The 13,783-nt window shown below is 35.4% G+C and overlaps 1 protein-coding gene across 3 annotated transcripts in view; it reads right to left on the bottom strand.

Annotated features, from left to right (window-relative positions):
* chd2 (chromodomain helicase DNA binding protein 2) overlaps nucleotides 1-12,695 on the bottom strand; it is a 30,817-nt gene extending 18,122 nt beyond the window's left edge. For 2 of the 3 annotated variants that reach the window (XM_041795650.1, XM_041795651.1), the window contains exons 1-5: nucleotides 12,463-12,695; nucleotides 11,023-11,074; nucleotides 10,822-10,892; nucleotides 6,481-6,537; nucleotides 3,390-5,302 (exon numbers count right to left, since the gene is read on the bottom strand). In XM_041795650.1, coding sequence (XP_041651584.1) covers nucleotides 3,390-3,451 — 62 coding nt within the window. In that variant the 5' untranslated portion in view covers nucleotides 3,452-5,302; nucleotides 6,481-6,537; nucleotides 10,822-10,892; nucleotides 11,023-11,074; nucleotides 12,463-12,695. The remainder of the gene's footprint in view (nucleotides 1-3,389; nucleotides 5,303-6,480; nucleotides 6,538-10,821; nucleotides 10,893-11,022; nucleotides 11,075-12,462) is intronic. The other variant, XM_041795649.1, reaches the window with a different exon arrangement.
* Between the last annotated feature and the right edge of the window lie 1,088 nt (nucleotides 12,696-13,783).

The raw sequence follows: 13,783 nt of genomic DNA, 5'->3' as shown, positions 1-13,783 counted from the left end.
ACAAGAACATGTTCAGACCTTTTGATTCTGCATTGCACATATTAAACTATATTTTACTACTTTAGATTTAAGTGATGCTGGAAGCAAATCTAGATGTCTTTAAAGTGCACACACTCTCAATATAGAATTAAGAAACAGCATGAGCTTGAGACAGAGAGTAAGTAGGGACTAAAGGCCAACAGGAAACCTAAACGTCATTACATAATGGTGCGTGTGCCTAACTATGCTGACTGGCTTGTAATAACCTTATTCTCTGTAAGGCACACAAATCCTCTTAGTCATTTGGAAAAGCCTTCGATCTGCTTTCACTCCTAAAATAAAGATTCAAACACAGCTGAAGTTTAAGCAGCATATTCATTAATCTGCATCCTTTCTAATCTTCTATTCCAAGTGATAAAAAGGTTCAGTTTAAACAGTAATGATTAAAAAGATAGAATTACCATGATGCTGAATTATTAGTCAACAAGACTTTATATTGAATAAACTACGTTTTACATGGGCACTCCTGCTTTTAGTACACTAAATCCTGTTCCCACACATTATTCATTATGTGTATAAATATCAATAAAACTGATCATCATAGATAATTATATCCAGACTATATGCAAGTGAGTTTAAACTTAATGGGCTCTGATACTTCTAAATAAGACCGTTGCTACTTGGAAACTTTCATCAAAAAACATGGCTGTGATTGAATACGAGTGCTGAGCAGTTCCTCAAATTTGTGATTGAATGAACTACAAGTATTTGTCAGATTATTTTTATCAGAGGTCTGAAGTTGTGAAATATTCAGAAGCAAGAAGAAAAAACAAGATATGAGGGCAAAATAAGCATAATTGTTATTATATAATGACTCCTTGGAAGTGAAAAAACTATAGTATATTGTCGACACAAGGGAGTGCTCAAATATTGTACCCAACCCTTGAAATCATGAAGCTACATCTTAAATGATACATCCAGGTGCATATTTTAACAAATGCATTGTTTTGTTTGCAAAAATGTACAATGAGCCTTTGTTTACATTATAAACTGACCACTGGTGGAAAAAAATTACAGCTTGGTGACGTGACCCCCACAGAATGTCTCTCCCTGCCAGTATGACATCTGGACACACGGGGGCACTGTGTCATCTCTAAATGGAGCTCCAGGAATCACTGCCATGCATGGACTGCCTGTGTTGAAACACTCAAGTGTCTTACAAAGATAAGAATTACTTCACATTATCTGTTTCTTAATCTATTAGACATTTCAGGGATTTATTATTGCTCTGTTTAATGTGTTAATATTGACCAAATTTATACTTTCCTTTTTCTAGAACTATACAGTAATTACTGGACTGATCAGAAGTAAACATTCATTACTGCACTACTGTTAAAAAAGGAACATTCCCTTGGTTCTTAAATTTCACAGCCGGTACTTTCAGCTGCTTCAATGACCAAACTCGGAAGTGAAGGGCTCCTTCTGCTTTAAGTGAGGTCAAAGGTAGGCGGGACATAGAAAGAACCTCTGAATTATCATTGGCTGGCTGGTTGCTAGGTGGAATTCTGGCCTATAGGAGCAGAGTGTGCAAGCTTTCCTGACTCTGAACTCTTCCTGTTCCTCCTCCATGTAGTTCTCTGAGCAGAGTTTTAATACAGACAAGTGAGCAAGCTGGGCACACAAAGCAAGGGCCATTTTGTGACGCTGGAGAGCTTGAATATAGTTATTTAAGGAAGATAATTCATAACAAAAAATCCCCCAATCTTTTGGCTGCACATTCTGCTACTCTGCATGTCCCAGTATTCATATACCAATATGAAAAAGTTAGGCTGTCATCAGGAGCAGAGGACATTTTTCACATAGCAGAAAAAGACTAAAATGGCTGCCACAAGATCCCACAGAGAAACTACAAGCGTGATGTAACATACTGCAGTGTTCAATCAGTACAATGTAGAGAGATCACCTGCTTTATCATTCAGCTTTCTTTATTCTACAGTAAAAAAACAGCTATGGTACAGCTGCATGTTTTTAAGTGAGTATATGGCAGCAATTCTATTCCTCAGAACCTAAAAGAATCCATAATATTTGTGAATTTATTCTGAAGTCTTGAAGTATCACCAGGCCTCTTGTGTACTTTCTGAATTCTTGCATAATCCTGACAGCACGCACATCACCTGATATTTAAAGACATCTTTATTGAGCATTAAAGTGTGGAGTTTCAAGTTTAGATGTTTGAAGATTCAGATAGCTGAGGATGACAGATATATACTTTCAAATTTGGCCCTTTAAAGAGAAGAAACTGAAACAGCAGTGTCAAAAACAACATTTATGTGTACAGATTCCAGGCCACAGGTCTTTAAATAATAACCATCTGACAATACATATTAAACCAGATAAAATAGAAAGGAACACTTTGCTTTAAAATATATCAGACATTGAAAACAGAAGGTTAAATTACAAATCAGTCAATACTTTAAGCCAATATATAAATATCTGCTTTAAATAGAAAATGCATGTAAATTCAACCAGTAAAAATAAATACCAATCATATGATTAAGGATAGAAAAAATATTGTATTTATAGGCTTGTGATAATGTTGAGACTGTTTTTGCAATAATGCTCTAAAAATAACTGGAATAATATTGTATTTAAAGAATAAGTTACATAAGCATGTACACAGTGACATAACATCAAAACAGTTGTTCAAATGTAGTTTTAAATTTTACTGAAACACAAAAATATAATTTACAACTTAATAACTTGAGAATTAATAAAGAAAACAAAACAGGAATTGCAGTGCATGAGAAAAATCCAATTTCTTCAAAAATTTGTGACTTACTATAAAATATTTTGGAAGGCAGAGATTGAAAATCACAGAGAATGTAATAAAAATAAAAGAGTTTCCAAAAGCAAAGTGAAATCAATCTAAATAACTGAGGACATAGTATTTTAAATCCAGCCAATCTAAGCTGGACTAGATGTATTGATGAGCATAGATAACATCATGAGATATGTTGTTTCTTAATGAACAAAATCTAACAACTTCTATGTTAAAATGCTGCATTGCAGTACCAACTACTAAGACAAGGTCATTTTACTTTGTGACGATAGGACATGAAACGTTTGTGAAAAACCCATATGCAAAAGAATGAAGGATAATTGAGTCCAAAACATTCATCTTGTGAGCTATGATGTCTTAACATAGGCCTGAAACCTCAGTATTGAGTGTTAGAAATGGTAGAAAAAATCAGGGTGTGGCTATTAAACAATAGCAAGGTCATTCATGACAGTGGTGCACTTCAATTAATCCACGAAGCAAATGAATACACAGGTGATCAACCATGCTTGACAATGTAAACAATCAAATCACATTAAGGAAAGGTAAAAGGAAAAAAGTGAAACGATCATACCTTGATGCGTTGCTTTGAGTCGATCCTTCATCCTCTTGTTTTTTACTTTTATTCTTCATCATCGTAGTATCCTTGACAATCTTGAAAGGATGATCTTTTGTCCTGGTATTTACTGTCAAAAAGTTAGAGGCATGAACTATCGTTCAAGTCCCGTAAGGTTGCCTTTGCTCAGGTGGCAGTTAAAACCCAGGCAATGCGACACGAAGAATGAAAAAGACATTAAATCGAAAGATTTAGAGGTCATTATTTACAGCGATTATTTAAAAAATAGTCTAGAAAAACGACCAGTGATTCTACAATAAGTAAAATATCCAACACTTGTCTTTCAATATTGTCCACGTATCAAGCCGCATGCAATTAATTCTAACTGCGTCATCACAAGAAGGATAAGAAAAATCAGATTTGCAGATGAAAAAATCATATATTGATACACTACACGATGTAAACACAGTAATTCAATGAAGAGAAAGGTGGTAACCTAAAAGTGAACTATTAGATTTGCGTTCGCTTTGTCAGAGGGTTCAACCCGACTCGAATAAAAATAACAAAATATAAAAATAATAACTTAAAAATAAATTATAAAAAGAAACTTGTTTCAAAAAGCTTGTAGGCCTTTACAGTCTACATCTACTGTCAGACTCAGAGAGACAGAGCCGAGCAGCACACTAAAAATGGAGGCGCGCCATGGCTGCCAGAGCCCTGTATGGAAAACAACGACAAGCACTCCCACAGCTCAGACGGCACCGAAAAACAGCCAGAAAACCTTACAAAACCCCGAAATTTACGATAAAAGAGCGACCGTTCACGTAAACACTAAGATTTAGAGCAAAATCGATCGATTTTGGTGAAAAAACGAGCAAGAAAAACGGTCTTCCGAAAGCCTATGGCACCCTTCCCAAGGCTCAGCCGCCATGTAGAGCTCCTTCCTAGCTCTGAAAGCTTTGCCTTTGATTGACGTTATTTCCATTTACCCAGCACTCAGGTGATGTTAAGTCCCACCCCTTTTATTTTGTTTCAATGTTAGTTATATAGAAAATTACATACATTTTTTCCCCTAAACCCCCACGTAAATGTTGAAACATCTACTCCCACTTTATAAAAGTTAAGAATATTTGGAGGCTGTTAAAATGTGTATATAATTTTCTGCACCAATTTCATCACTTCCTGCTCAGACAGGAAGAAGGACAGCAAGAAGCCATTTTAGAAAGCCTTTGGCAACCATTTTTGGAACAACTTTTAAAACTACTTGTAATGCACTACATAACAAATAACTTGAATTCACTGACTCTTATGACCATTGAATTACATTAAAACAGACCGCTGGACCGAAGCAGAATGTTGCATTTTCACTAGCCATTTTTCTTTACTTTACAAAATATTTACTACCAAATCAATACGAATGCAAAATAATTATTTCATAACTCATTTACCCAGCTTAAAGCTTAAAAATAACCAGTTTAATGATTTGATGGGCAAAACTTCGGTAACTAATAAAGTCAGTGCAAAGACAAAACATGAGGCGAATTGGCTACAACAATAGCCAAGCTACATCGACTTCAGCGTTCTCAAAATTGATAAATATCTCTGTGGTATTTCAGTTTAGCTAAGACACAAAGCCAGGAAAATTACGAGTACATACACTTTATTAAAAAAACAACATCTGAATATCAAATGTACAATTGCTGATTTTGTGCTTTTCCGAGAACAATGCCATTTTGCAAAAAGTCCATTATACTGCTAGCGACGGTCTTCCACAGTCCGTGTTGAAGTACAAAAATCAAAAAATCCAAACATCAAAGTCCAGTCAGAAAACAGTTTCATCTTGTCAAACTTTGGCTAATAGCCAAATCAGTTGCCATCTTCACGTTAAACAACGCTGTCTTCACTTCAGCATTATCCAGGTGAATGGGGGTCTTGATAGGATAAAAAAGAAGGAAAAGTTGTAAGCCCACAGTGCAACTGAAAAACGGAATAATTCACTACCTAACAGTTTGAGAAATTATGCTAAAATTAATGCTAAAAATTACACTGCTAGTAATCAGTCGCATAAGCTAGCACTGGGCAAGTGCTTCTCATTGAGCTAGGTTTCAGTTGGAGATGTTCATTTAAAAATGTATCTTAAAGTCATCCTTTTGACAAAATGTTGACAATTAATTGTTTTTTCTCCTCCAGCATCATAACTGTTACATGCTAGTCAGTGAGTATTTATTTTTGTTCCTATATAACGGCAGTTCTGTCAATTTACCGTCAAGCCTAAGAACTTAGATATTGTTTGCTAAATTCAAAGTTATCAGCTATCTGATACCTAAACAAAATGCTTCAGCAGCTTACAAATCATCTCATCAACTCACCACTAGGGGTATAATTAATATGCATACACTTAACAATGGCAAAACAGCAGTCATATCTAAAAATATAGTTAATTATAATGAAGCTTAAACCAACGAAACACTGGCATGTGGGCAAACAAATCCAAAATAAAATAAGATCCATTCAATGTCTGAATTGACAATATCAGAGCCAGCAATGACACAACAGAGCAGCAGATAGTCAACATAATAGCATCCATTAACAATTAACAAAACCCTACAACCAATCCTCCGAGTCATATATCTACTGATCAAAATCTGAGAAGATATTCTAATCAAAGTTGAATGGTGTTGACTGAGATTTATCATGAATTCTACTCAAAGACAAACATTTTGATTACAGCTATTGCTGCAGAATGGTAGTTCTTTCTGTTGAATAAAACAAAAAGAAATATAGCTAATGTCTGCATGAATCCAAATAAAGTGTATGTAGTTATTATAGGAGTAGCCACAAGCTGGACGTGGTTGTGCATGAACTGAAGTTGATGTACATGTAAAACCCCATGTCCATGCACATTATTAGCTAACATTAGGTTACTGGCTAGCCAAAAGAGCTAAAAGCAGCAAACCATTTTTTGATCCAGCAAAATAATATCAGATGTTGGGAAAAGCCTGCTTAAAATGTAAGTGCTGTGTTCTCAACTTACAAAAGAGTTCTATTTCTATTATTTCATAATACTCATTCAGCACAAGAACGAACACTTGTTAATGTAAAAACTTACCGAGATGTCTTCTTTTTCTTCAAAATTCGTAAACCTCCCAGGTGGTCCACATCTCTCCTGTAAAAAAAGAGAGAGCCATAAATGATCCCCATAAAAACAAACATATGGTCCACATAGAAATCCTTAAAGGTTTAAATCGTTGGAACAGTATGGTTCTGATTCACATTGTTTAAAAATTGCCTGGCATGAATTACTCTAAAGGATTAAAATCTAAGAAATAATAAGGATTTTGGCAAACCTTATCAATATAACTGTTTATCAGCTGGCTTAGGTCCCAAACTTAATATTAATTTGTAGGAATTAGATATGGGAAACTAATCTACTGTTTTGGTGATTGCAATTACATGCATGGTTATGGACATCCTGTGTAAACAACGTGTACAAGGCCAAATGCAAAACAGTTTTTCGTCAAGTCTTTTGTTTTGAGAAGTACAAACTACTTTGTACATGTGCACAATTTTCTTGTTTAGGGCAAAATTAGCAGTGCCTTTGGTATATGATCCATGGAGCATCATGTCTAGTTATTTCTGCCATGTACTGAATCAAAATGAACATCACTGTACAGATTGAAAGCGCTTAAGCTTGGTTGTGTATTTTAAAAAATTGAGCACCCAAGACTCCTCTCTGGACTGTTAAAATACCATCTTTTGCATTTTTTTTTTTTTTAAACAAACACAGTTTTATTGTCTAACTATCAAATTGTTTGCCTTCTGTTTGGGTTTGGCTTTAGGCCTCTGACTATCAAAGTAAGATTTTTAATATTTGGCTTTTTAATAGAAGGGCTTCTGTCAATTTATATAGTTCCTTCTTGCAATTCAGTGGCACATATGATCAAAAAAGGATCTTAAAGGAACCACAAGTGTCCAGTGCAGCCAGGGTACTGACTTACAATTATTCAGCCATGTTTATTTGCTTCTGTCCAGGTGGGCTTTTGCACATGGGTGTATAGGCTTTGACTAGCTTTTTGTTTCTGCCCCAAGTGGCCATTTGAGGAACTGCAAATTAGCGGTATTCATTTGGAGGCCTTATTATCTGCACCAGGGGTGGATGATTGCTTGCTTGGAGCAAGTGTTTCTCATGGCATCATCCATAGCTTGTAAGGCTTCAGAACAAGCAGGTGGTTGTTGTCTTGTGCTGAACTGTACTTTTTTCTGTCTAACATGCGTTACTGTCTGAGGAGTATTGGTTGGAGATATAATTTTTAAGATTGCAGAAAAAGGGTCTGGGTCCACCATCAGTGTGTCCTAGGGCATGCAACACCAGACATTGTTGAGCATTGCATGCTCACTGTCCACACCACTTTTACTTAATATTTAACTCTCTTTGAATTTGCTCTTTGCATTTCTGCATTCCCTTGTAGATAGTTTGCAATTCAGCATGTTTATTTTGGACAAAGGGAAGCAGAAGTGAGGTGATTTGTATAGACGGGCCTTTGACAGCAGTGAGTAAAATAAAGTTTTGCTTCCCATGTTAACACTAAGTTGGAGCATGTTTCAAACACGTTTTATTAAAACACTCCAAAACTCCAAACCTGTGTAACAAACTAATAATCCCCGTTAACCAAAAAAAAAAGCTTGAGAAAATCATGAAAATCTTCCTGCAGGACACTCCTAGCACCTTTTCAATCCCCCTTGTTATTCCTTATACATGTCTATGTAAGCAACAGAAAGGAAAGTGAAAAGGGTGGGATAACCATCATGTCACACCACTTTTTTCACTAACTAAAGTGAAACAAAGGAAGCAAGCTGACTTTGTCATTAAAGCCCATTTTAGACTGGGCACAAGAGATGTGCGTCATCTCTCTTCATCTTTTGCTGCAACACTGCTTGATTTTGATTTTGGTTGCTTAACAAGTCAGGTCTATCAGACTGCCTGCATGTATCTAGCACCAGACACAGAAAATCTAGTAAATAGAGGGCTCGACAATTTCTCTTGACTGAAATAGAGAGCCACATTTACTTTGTTTTAACAGATACACAAGACCACAGCAGTAAATATGCAATCTATTTCTTGATGACCCAGATGGCGGTCACTAGCTGAAATGTGTTTAATTAAGTTGTTCCTTGAACATCAGCTATTCATGAGGCTCTCTGTTTCCATACTGATAGAATGTCACGACAAGAAAAACACAGTACAACAACACTTCCTGTTGGTGAAAGCCTGGTTTAGTATAACTTAAGAGTAACCCCTGTAGTTTTTACAGAATGCTCTTATTCTGAATTTTCCAGCCTAGTTTGGCTATACTATGAATCATGTCACTTGTAGGAAGATTTCTTAAGCTAAAACTTATGAAGACAGGACTGTGACAGAAGGGAGAAACAGCCGACTAGCAGCACACACACACCTAGCATGAAAGCTGTAATGGTGCGTGCTGGAGTGGACTTGCGCAGCAGGAAAAACCAAAACCAGTCTGAAAGGTCATAACTCTCTTGCATCACATGTCCTATAATGCGGTTTCAGAACACTTCTCACTCAAGTTTACTTACTTACTTTATTTCTGACATAAATCTTAAGTTGTCTTTCAGTGTTCTTAGTAGTGGCTAATATGTCTGATATTAACTGCTTTGTATGCTTAATGTCTGATTTTTCTATGTGAAAATATTAAAATATATACATATATAAAATCTGAATATTGCAGATGTTGAACTTGAAATGTTCACTACATAACAATGCATGACAACTATGAGCATTAGTTCCATCTCCAGCCTTGTTGTTGACAAAGATCATATGAGAAGTCCCGCCCTTCTTGATTTTAATTGGTCGGTGAGGGAGAAGTGATACTAACTCTGTGTCCTGACAGCATGTGAGCCTCAGACATCAAATTGCATTGCACAGCATCGCTTGCTTGCTGTCCTCATTGCATCTATTGAATATTTATTCTGAACTCTTTGAATACAGATTCCTCCCTGTTGACAGTTTGAATTTAACTCTTTCAGTCTAAATGTGGATAAACACATTCAAAACTTTGAAAGCTGTGAGCCCTAAAGTTTTACCCCCATTTTGATACAAGTCAAAACACATGTCAAACACAGATTTGGACATTTCAATGCATGGTTAACCCCACTTTGTAAAACAAGTGTTACAGCTCTGATGAGTAAAGAAAGTGAAAGAAAACTAAGAAAATCATCCTGTTGACACTCCTGGTATCTTGTCATCTCCCTCTTTCCTTCTCTCTTGTTCATGTCAATGTAAGTGACGGAAGAAATCACGAACAGGGTGACAGGGGATAGGCAGAGTGCCGTACTACTGTGTTATTTGAGGGCTGTCAGAATACTACGATATGAAACAATTTAATCAAGTTGATTTTGTCGCTAATGCTTACTTGTGTTGCATACAGTTAGACCATGCTTAAAGAGGTGTTCTAAAATTTAAGAAACTTTAACAAAATTCATTAAGTTTGTCTGACGTGTGCCTTAACAAGAAAAAAATTGGGTATGAGCGTGCGATATGAAATATCTCCTTGGACAAAGTAGCCAACAAAATTAGGCTTGCATATGCTTTTTCATATTCTACATAAGATTTTACTTGTGATTGGATTGTCGGTTATCAGGACCCCATAATACACTGTTACGGTAAAATCAATAATTGTTACAAAGTTAAGAGTTTCATAAGTTAGTTTTCAGGACTGAAGCTCATCAAAAGCACACGCCAGATCTGGAAATTATTCAAAATAACTGTTAATTTGAATAAAATATATTTAAATTACTCCGTTTTTAACGTTTAAAATGCTTTCAGTCCAACTTTTATCAGTATTTTAAAAATTAATGAAATGTAAAAAAACAAAACACAACAAAAAAAACCCCACTCCTCCCTCTGTAAAGACAACTTTGGAGCATATCCCATGCCGTAGTTAATGGTTGCAACATTATGCATAACTACCAAACTATTTTAATGATATATCTCAAAGACTTAAGAATCAACACACTTTAAATGAGATGGAATTAAAAATACTAACACTACTGTTACAAAGTAACAATAAAGTACCTTTAGGTATTTGAAACCGTATAAATATATATTTTTTTATATGTACGCCTTTGTAGCACCATTCACTAGAGGGCAGAGCTTTGCAACATTCAGTTGCGATTGTCATTTGATTCAGTCAACCTTCATCACTACAGTGCCTAGAGGATATACTCAAAACATGACAAGTACTTTGTTTAGTTACTACATTTACTAAGTATTCACAATGTACACTGTTCCTGCTGATGATTTTTCAGACATTAGCATTGTAAGTAAAATAAGTTACTTTATTTAGACACAGATGAAGAAATTAAGACCACATAACATATCATACAAGAGATTCTCAGTAAACATTTGAACAAACTTTAAAGTAATACTTACATTCACTACTGCACTGCAAATATTGCCGATCGATCAATTCTTGCCCTCGTGAGTGTGGCTAAATGTCAACCCTTTAAAAAAGAAACAAAAGATTCAGAAAGGAAATGTGACAACAGCACACCCTACTGGCTATATGAAATAAGCAGTAATAGCAATTAGCACGTAAGACTGAAAAACATGATTTTTCTGTCAGAAACATACCATTCAGCTTGGGTCATCTTCTTTGATGTAACTTGGAAACATCAGTAGAATCCTGCAAAATACCAAAATATGTTTATTACAATTTTGTAATAACAGCTAACAAAAGCATATCATACATTGGCACAAACGTGGGGACATAAATGACTACTGGCTTCACAAGACTGTCAAAGATTATATGTGAGAATATTTCAATGCTCATTAACATATTTTAAAATGCGCAAGTAATTAGACTTATGTATTTTACAAATGTTTTATCATTGTTTGTCAAAGTGGCTAAAATGCAACTAAATTTGTCTTGGACAGTAACACCCTGTTGAGAAAAGCTTTGACGCAACATTTTGTTGTGTAAATGTTGTATTAATTGTTTTAATTTGACATTATAGTTTAGTATCAGCCATAAAAGATGGTATGGAATTTGTTACCTAATGTTTAATCTTTGCTCTATTATCTGGATAAATTTACCACAATGTCTGAGAGGCAATGATACTGACAAAAATAAAATTCTTTATTCTTTATTATATGGTATATTGACCTTCCATAGAAATTCCCATACTTGTAGTCAACCCTTTTTAAAATTATGTTATTCTTTATTGTTCAGGAAGTGTATTTTTACTGGGAAAAACAAATAACTGAACAGATTTAAATTACTTCTCCAGTCAGTTCCTGAAAGGGTTAAAAGCCAACACCCTATTTTGTATTTCGAAGTATATGTAAGCTTTTCATAACATATAGAGCCTCTATTTGACAAACAAATCACTTCAAGTTTATGTTCAATGCCTACAATGGAAAATGTTGTGTTAATCATAATTTTTATACATTTAAACAACTTACAGCAATTTATAAAAAACTATTAATAAATTATAAGTATTAAGTACCAATCACTTGCTCAATTCAAGGTTTTACCATGTTGGTACACTCTGTCATAAGATTTTGCGAAAAATTGACATTTTTTCACATATTTTCATATTTACAAATCGCTGAAAAACTCCCAAAAACGACTAAACTGAAAAGAAGCAAAATTTCTTTATAATGGTGTACTGACGTTCATCAATGTCAATACAACCTTCAATACACTAAATGTTTGCAGATTTTTTGATTATGTCGTCGAGCAAATTCATACAAGGGCATTTGCCCTTTCAAGGACAAAGCAAATTTTAAATGCGTAGGTTGAAATAACTCCAAACAGATCGAGAACAAATTGCGTTTCCAAATACTAACCAACTTATCTCAAAACACAGCTACAAAACATACATATTCCAACAGCTAAACCGAAATTATTAGCTGGATATACTCCCTCGATTGATATCTTTTCTTCCCTGACAACACACCATGGCCATTTTCACAACACTGCGTCTAACTGTCGTTCTTTCCACCATTTTGCCATACACCCCTGAGTCGTCTTTTACGGCTTATAAGGTATTATTACTGGTCAGTTCTTACCCATTTCCCAGGCCGTGTCTATCCCCCGTCATCTGCCACGGTCAGTGTCGCTCTTGTGGGCGATTTTTGTCGTTTTTGTGACTCTTTCGGCAGCATCGTTCCGCGCTTCCTCCCCTCTGCTGTCGACGCCTTGCTCCTCTGCTGGTTGTGTCCTCCTCTCTGCCTCTGCCTGAGCTGATATCCTTCAACGGCTCTGCCCACTTTCCTCTAACGTAAGCCAAACTCTACTTCCTCTCCAGCCCCATCAAGCTAACACTAGCAGCCCGCCTAACAAGACAACAGACTCAACTTTAACCGTACTTTAAAAGTTTTTAGTGTGACTTAGCACTAGTTAAAAATATATATGTATCATTGTTAAAATAGGTAAAGCTCTCTCTTGCTAGCAATGAGATAAATTAATAAATGCAACGTAAGTTTTTAACAAATAACCCGTGTAACCTTAAAACATGAAATGAACGTATTTTTAATGACACGTTATTTTCAAGCTTGTAGTGTATCACAGAGTGTAGAGTAGCCTTTATTTTAAAAGAAATCTTAGCACAGGCCACTGAAACTTAGCCCATTTCCCTTTCATTAGCCATAACTCTTGAGAACTACATTAAAAAACAAATTTAGGTGTGTTTTCTTTGTCTACTTGTGTGCTTTTAAAGTTATTCTTTTTAGCTTTTTGAAATGTATGTGCAAACATGTTAATTAATGAGCAATTACACAATTATTTCCAGGCACATGTTGACAACATTTTCTTTTGTTCCTCAAACTTTTTTTTCTAAATTGTGTTTTAAGCCTGTTCACTACTTTGGTGAACTGAGATTGTCAGTTCCTAACACTGTTAATGACTAAAACCTTTTCACAGAAATGAAGGTGGGTATAAAGACTTGAGGCTTTATGTCATTCGATATTGCATTTGTTTGTTTTAAAAAAAATGATAAATACCTTAACAAAACCTTGAAAGTGAGGGTAACTGAATAAGTGGAATTGAACACTTGCGTAGTGCATCATGCTTGATAGAAGTGTTCCCTGTTTTCTACAAAATGACTGAATCAGTGGCATGTAACACATTATTTGTTACAGCAAAACTGACAGTTTGACAGAATAAAATTAGCAGCCCATTATAGCCCACCAAACTTGAAAAACCCTGTTCAGTCAGTGCAGCCTTTATTGGAAAGTGTATGAAGTCTGTGGTATGCACTCCACCCCCATCACCGACCAATGAGCAGCTCAACAGCACAGCGCATGCTCATTGAAATGGAAGATTTCTATAAAAAGAACCTCAGCCTAGCAACAGATGTGCTGTGCAGGTCCATTACAAATCTAAGTATTT

Source organism: Cheilinus undulatus, linkage group 9, assembly GCF_018320785.1.
Source record: "Cheilinus undulatus linkage group 9, ASM1832078v1, whole genome shotgun sequence".
NCBI lineage: Eukaryota > Metazoa > Chordata > Actinopteri > Labriformes > Labridae > Cheilinus > Cheilinus undulatus.
The sequence above is the reverse complement of the archived record's forward strand: the minus strand, read 5'-3'. Positions and strand labels throughout refer to the sequence as shown.